Below are 7565 nucleotides of genomic sequence, written 5' to 3' on the forward strand. Positions count from 1 at the left end.
GCTGGAAAATAAGGCTCACAAAATATTGACATTTTGGGCCCAATTTGGACATTTCCTCTTAAGGTTGTACTCACTTTTGTGGTGTGGCCAGCGGTTTAGACATTAATTGTGTTGAGTTATTTTGAGGGGACAGCAGATTTACACTGTTATACAAGCTGTACACTCACTACTTTACATTGTAGCAAAGTGTCATTTCTTCAGTGTTGTCACATGAAAAGATATAATAAAATATTTACCAAAATGTGAGGGGTGTACTCACTTCTGTGAGATACTGTATATATATATATAGAGAGAGAGAGAGAGAGAGAGAACTGGGACATTTGACAATTCACCATACTTTTATTCATTGTTATATACTGTTCACTGCACGAGATAAATAGTATGCAGCAGACGGCATATCAGTGTTGTGGTTCTGAACAACCCTTGCTTTCTCACACAATCATTTAAACTGTCAAACACGACCACATGAGAGGTGTGGCATTATTCTCAGCACAAAAAATCTCTAGATGAATACATGCTCTTTGATGGTTATGTAATGACTCCACCTTATGATAGCTGGGAGACTTGTGTTTCTCTCTGTTGATGCCAGCATGCGTGCGCCGATGACCTCCCACCATATACTGATAGAGCTGCTCGGGCACGTTCAGGTCGGTCATCCCGATCAGGTTACTGCCGTGCTGCAGAGAAGCAGAGAGCAAACAGCTGGGTCAGCGTGGGAATAATTCTGGTTCCCATCTCCCACAGATGCACACAATGCATGCTTTTGCTGAAAGAGTCTGCATGCTTTTCATAATAAACACCGCTTCTGCAAAATAGAAATAAATGTAAATTACTGCAGATGGCATTTCAAATATTATTCATATAATCAGATTTTTTGGAAATAGCCCATAATTTGTGCGCATGATAATGTGTTTATGGGCAATTCACACAAAAAATATGAAATATGTGACCCTGGACCACAAAACCAGTCATAAGGGTCAATTTTTTGAAATGGAGATTTATACATCATATGAAAGCTGAATAAATAAGCTTTCCATTGATGTATGGCTTGTTAGGATCGGACAATATTTGGCCGAGATACAACTATTTGAAAATCTGGAATCTGAGGGTGCAAAAAAATCAAAATACTGAGAAAATCGCCTTTAAAGTTGTCCAAATGAAGTTCTTAGCTATGCATATTACTAATCAAAAATTAAGTTTTGATATATTTACGGTAGGAAATTTACAAAATATCTTCATGGAACATGATCTTTACTTAATATCCGAATGAGTTTTGGCATATAAGAAAAATCGATAATTTTAACCCATACAATGTATTTGTTGGCTATTGCTACAAATATACCCCAGCGACTTAACACTGCTTTTGTGCTCCAGGGTCACAAATATTTTTCCAAACTGTACTTCGATCAATTATAAAGTTTTATTTAAAAATTATTCTATTTTAATTCTACTATCTTACATTCAAATCAGTCCAATTCTTCTATTATAATTTTTTTACTATATCATTTTACAAATAATAATTCTATATTTTTATATTATATATAATTATATTAATACATATTTTTATATATTTGTTTTTAAATGCATCATATTTCATTTCATATTTCCATAAAAGACCAAACTGTACTTCGATCAATTATAAAGTTTTACTTAAAAATTATTCTATTTTAATTCTACTATCTTACATTCAAATCAGTCCAATTCTTCTATTATAATTTTTTTACTATATCATTTTACAAATAATAATTCTATATTTTTATATTATATATAATTATATTAATACATATTTTTATATATTTGTTTTTAAATGCATCATATTTCATTTCATATTTCCATAAAATAAATGTTATTAAAAAAATATATATAACATTCATATTGTTATACTGATTATACTAAAAAAAAAAATCTACTTCAGAAAGGCATTTTTGAGAAGTTGTACACTGACATGTACAAACTGCACAGGACTAAAGACAATAATGATAGTGTGTGTTAATTTTAGTTCTGTTGAAAAAGTGGATAATTTAGGGATTTTTTTGGTCATTGTGCTCCTCCAAGCTGGGTTCTGTTGTTGCTGACTATGCAAGGAAAAGCAACTCTTTGGAAACACACTCACCCCTAGGCAGACCATGCCAAGTGCCAGTCCTGCTGCTAGGGAGTAGGACTCCCTATCCGTACAGTACTCCATCTCAGGACCAGGTGGACGTCCTTGGGAACAACACAACCTTACAGACTCAGATATGACACTAAACTCAACAATTCAATCATGAACGAGCACAACTGAGAACAGCTCGTTTCATTTGACGGCATCATACACACGAACCGATCTCTGCCAGTAACACCTCTGAGTTGTGCCGGTGACCGGTGCCCTGGTAAACCAGACCGATGCCGACCACAGCGGCCACTTGCACGCTGTGAGGCACATCCAGCTCTGTGGAGGTGGGCGGCAGCAGCGCGGGAATGTGGATGCTTAGCAGACGGGTGATGGACATGTCCATGGTGCCCAGTTTGGCAGCAGAAACACCCAGCAGGAGCCCGATACTCGTCATCTCGTGACCCTGATTCAGAGGAGACAAGACACAACCATGTCACCTATTCAATTTAGAATCGATTTTAAAGTTCTCTTACTGGTGTATAAATCTTTACATAACCAAGCCCCTAGTTATCTCTCAGAGCTGTTGCATTTTAATACTCCCACTAGAGGTCTAAGATCCAGTGATCAGAATCTCCTTTTAGTTCCTCAGTCCGTAGAGCGGATCAAGCTTTTTCTGTGGTTGGGCCTCAGTTATGGATCAATCTGCCGCTTGAGATTATAGAGTGGCACCTTCCCTATCCATTTTTAAGTCACTTTTAAAAACACACTTGTTTGATCTGGCCTACTAATATCACATTCTTATTACATTGTATTATGGTCTTGATTATTACTCGGTCTTCAGAATGTTTTTCTGTCATTCCTTTTGGTTTTAAATTCATGTTTTATCATTTCTGTTTTATGTGTTTATGGTTTGATTTTAAATACCCCTAGTTATCTCTCAGAGCTGTTGCATTTTAATACTCCCACTAGAGGTCTAAGATCCAGTGATCAGAATCTCCTTTTAGTTCCTCAGTCCGTAGAGCGGATCGAGCTTTTTCTGTGGTTGGGCCTCAGTTATGGATCAATCTGCCGCTTGAGATTATAGAGTGGCACCTTCCCTATCCATTTTTAAGTCACTTTTAAAAACACACTTGTTTGATCTGGCCTACTAATATCACATTCTTATTACATTGTATTATGGTCTTGATTATTACTCGGTCTTCAGAATGTTTTTCTGTCATTCCTTTTGGTTTTAAATTCATGTTTTATCATTTCTGTTTTATGTGTTTATGGTTTGATTTTAATGTACAGCACTTTGGTCAGTCTTGTGGCTGTTTTTAAACGTGCTTTATAAATAAATGAACTTGATGTCATAAATTGATAAATAAAAAATAATAGATTAAGTATATAATCTTATTTATATATAACAATATAGAAATAACAATAAAAAAGTGTGTGTGTGTATATATATATATATACACATACATTTTTATATATTATTAGTATATTATTAGTATATTCATTCATTTTATAATACATAAAATAGTTTTATAAAAATGTATTAGTATATGAGCAATATAAAAAAATGATAAAAAATATTGTGATATAATACAATTAAAATACAATATATGATACTATTTTTATATTACATAATTATAATTTATTATTTATTACATAAATATTTTAATACAATAAAAATAATTATACCTATATAAAGATATTTTTATATTTATTAAAATATATGTTGACTAATAAAATGTTGATTATAAATATTCATATAAACATATAAATCTTTACAATATACAAATAAATATATAAGTATATCATGATATAAAGTATAAAATAAAATGTTTAACCAATATTTGTGTGTGCTATACATTAATATGATTATTACCACATCATGGAATGCTAATGTAATGCTAAATGCTAAACAGAGAGAATACTAAACTTATTAAATACTAGCAGGAATGACCTGCATCCTACAGTGTCGTCCCAAATATTGCAAGTTAGATTATGGAACATAGAACATGGAACACGGTAGAGTCAGGTCTGTGCTTTTTGCATAAAGATTTAAGTGTTGCTGCCTAAGTGTTGTAGCCAGCATAGAGCTAGGCAGGTTTTAAAGCAGAGTCAGTGTGTCCATATCTCATGATCTGACCAAAACGGCCAAATAGTAATCTCTCTCCATTCAAGCACAGAATGGATTTAGAGAGAGATGTGCAACCTTGGGACTCAATTAACACTTTATTCATTCATTAAACTCACTCATTCATTCATTTCTACATGTGCATGAAGTAAAACAGGATGTTTTTCTACCAGATTCTTGTAAAATTGGCAGGAGTACTATCAGAGACTAGAAAGCCCGGCCGCAGATCTCAGTGTGAGAGCGGGCAGTGTAAACACCAAACTAGCTAAAGGCTCGATATAGCTTATAGATTACAGATACTCTCAGCGACCACAGAAAGCATCAACAAAGCCTGGCCTGACTGGAAATGAGAGAGCAGCACACGTTACTGCCCTGTGAACTGTCAGAATGAAACTCAGCTCTACGTTTGCCTTTCATGTGAGAAGAACAACAGGATGAGAGCAAAAACCCCAGAAAACATGCAAACCTGACAGCTCCGATGCTAAAAATGGCGAGATAAGAGAATTACGAGGAGGAGGAGGAGGAGGAAGAGAGGTCTGGTTTTCAGGAAGAGCCTCTATGAACTGTAGGTCCATTAGGAGGTAGAAATAAATTCAACTCCAAGCCTACTTCTGCAGTGCACTTCATCACTGAGCGTCCAATTCTAATTAAGCGAAACTTAACTTTTTTAATAACTTCCTCAATTCCATTAAAAGCCATTATGCTAAATTGCTCTGGTTTTATTCCTCTGAATAACCACTAGAATTAACATCGCCCGCAAACTCCTGATTCCAACCTTGATCTCCATTATAGATAAGCGCAGGTGACTCACGTAATCTAAGATAAATCATCCTGTTAGCTACACATGAATGTTTGGATTCGTCACATGCTGCTGTATGGGATTGGTTATCTGGACCATCTTTAGTAAACATCTGTCGACGTCTTACAGGTGGTCACACTAGATTTTGTTTCTCACTTGCAGTCATATGCTTGCAAATGCAGTGTTTATTACAAAAAACATCTGAAAAGACTAAATTAACATAGTATGTAAATTAATACAATATGTAAAATAAATTACGAGACGCTTGCCTAGTATTTGTTAAAAGACGCCAGCCTATGTAGTATCTTTACATATTAAAAGCTGTCGTTTCACGTGGTTGTCTACTTTTCTTTGTGGACCCCGGGGTTATCATCACTAACTAAAACTATTAAAACCATTTTAAATTGAAATAAAGTGGATACAAATTCAATTATAATATTTTTGAAATTATGATGAAATTAAATGATTAAATGTATGATAGGTTTATGATATACAAGAAATAAAATTATGTATTTGTTTGTGTTATGCATTAATATGACTATTAATCATAGTAATGCAATCATATTAATGCATATAAAAAATTATATATTTGTGTGCTATGCATTCATATGATTTAAATTTAAAAAAAGTGGATATAAATTAAATTATAATATTTTTGAAATTATGATGAAATTAAATTACTAAATGTATGATAGGTTTATGATATACAAGAAATAAAATTATGTATTTGTGTTATGCATTAATATGACTATTAATGCATTCATATTAATGCATTTAAAATATATATATATATTTGTGTGTGCTATGCATTCATATGATTATTAGCGCAAACTAAAACTATTAAACTATTAACTACAACTAAAACTATTAAAAACATTTGTATTTGTTGAAATCTGATATAAATTAAAATATAAATTTTAGATGAAAAAATTAGAAATGATGCCTTGGCAACTATATGTAAGCACTAACTGGAAAAAACGAATGAAAAAACTCATTAAGTCTATTTTTAATATTAAAAAATATGTATAAACAAAATATATTTTTATATAAAAATGACAAAAAAACTAAAATATTAAAATTAACAAACATGTAAATATAAAAATAAAAGCTAATTCAAAATATTAACAAAAGTATTAACACATAATTATTATATAATACTATATTATAAATAATGAAATATCACTGGACCATGGAGAGTGACATCATATCCTTTTGCCCTGCAGGGTCACTTTCTAGACCTAAAACTAATTATTGAAGTTCATAATCACTACATTCATCAAAACCTCGCATCTGAGGCTGTAACTGACCTTGGTGAGGTAGTCATGGATGTTAAGTGTTGCTAGTTTAGTGAGGTGGCCGTTGAGGCCCAGTGCCATGAGGAAACCGGCGTATTCGTTGGCCAGGTCGGCACTTTTGGGTTTGTTGTACGCAATCCAGGCAGATTCCACCTGAGAGGCAGGGGCGATCTTAAGACCAGCCGCCACGCCGTTGTGAAAGCTGGGCCAGCAGGTCATGTTGGGCGGCACGTCGATGTTACCGCTGTTCAGATCCACCATGGTGTTCCTGGGAGGAGCGCGGCCTGGTGGAGAAGACAAAAGAGAAGGGACATTATTCACGCTGCATTGTTAGCTGGGTTCAGCAATGGCACGTCGATGTTACCGCTGTTCAGATCCACCATGGTGTTCCTGGGAGGAGCGCGGCCTGGGGTGGAGAAGACAAAAGAGAAGGGACATTATTCACGCTGCATTGTTAGCTGGGTTCAGCAAAAATAACACAAAATAAGAAAATGGTGGGAAAGTGAGGAAAGACATAAAAAGGCAGCATTTAGTGCCCTTTAGCTGGTAAATTACAGAGGAAGAGTTTTTTCAATAAAAATGATACTATAAAGCATGAGCTAAAATGTCCGTGCTTTCCATGCAAAACTTGCCATTGCAATGCATGGGTGTTGTGGGTGCATTTAAAAAAATAGTTACGTTCAAATGTAAGATTTATGTATTTGAATTGCATATAAAATTTCCATCCATTTGGATCACAGTTTTTAACTAAATAAATGAATGTGATGCAAATTTGTAAGCCATAGTTCTAAAAAACTGGATCTGTTTTAAAAACACAATAACCACGTTTATATACTCATCATCAATTAGGGCTGGGTATCGTTCAAAAATTTTCGATACCGATACCTTGACTTCGATACCGGTTCCTGAACGATACTTTTTTCGATACCAATTTTATGAAATCTATTTGAACAAGATTACATTGTCTTAAAAAAAAAACTTTGGTGTTCTATTCCCACTAGTCTCATTAATACTTTCATTTCAAATTCTTTCATTTGATCTATAAATTCAATTGACACTGAAAAATACAACTGCATTAAATAATTATTATGAGATTATTTTAAATATTTTTTAATATACAAGCAAGAAATTATGGTGGAAATGATACTTTTCAACTAAATTAAAATGCCAGTAGGTGCCAGTAGTGAGCATTTAATGAGTGAGTCATTGAGTCGTTCATTCAAACGATTCGTTCAAACAGCAGATTCATCAGAT

General features: G+C 33.8%; 1 protein-coding gene across 1 annotated transcript in view; it reads right to left on the reverse strand.

Annotated features, from left to right (window-relative positions):
- LOC107597675 (anaphase-promoting complex subunit 1-like) overlaps nt 1-7565 on the reverse strand; it is an 81768-nt gene that overhangs the window by 33647 nt on the left and 40556 nt on the right. Inside the window, 4 exon segments of the mRNA XM_016288840.1 lie at nt 546-677; nt 2114-2205; nt 2321-2555; nt 6324-6595. Of these exon segments, the coding sequence (XP_016144326.1) occupies nt 546-677; nt 2114-2205; nt 2321-2555; nt 6324-6595 (731 nt within the window).

Source organism: Sinocyclocheilus grahami, unplaced genomic scaffold (assembly GCF_001515645.1).
Source record: "Sinocyclocheilus grahami isolate Dianchi unplaced genomic scaffold, SAMN03320097.WGS_v1.1 scaffold234.1, whole genome shotgun sequence".
In the NCBI taxonomy this organism is placed as follows: domain Eukaryota; kingdom Metazoa; phylum Chordata; class Actinopteri; order Cypriniformes; family Cyprinidae; genus Sinocyclocheilus; species Sinocyclocheilus grahami.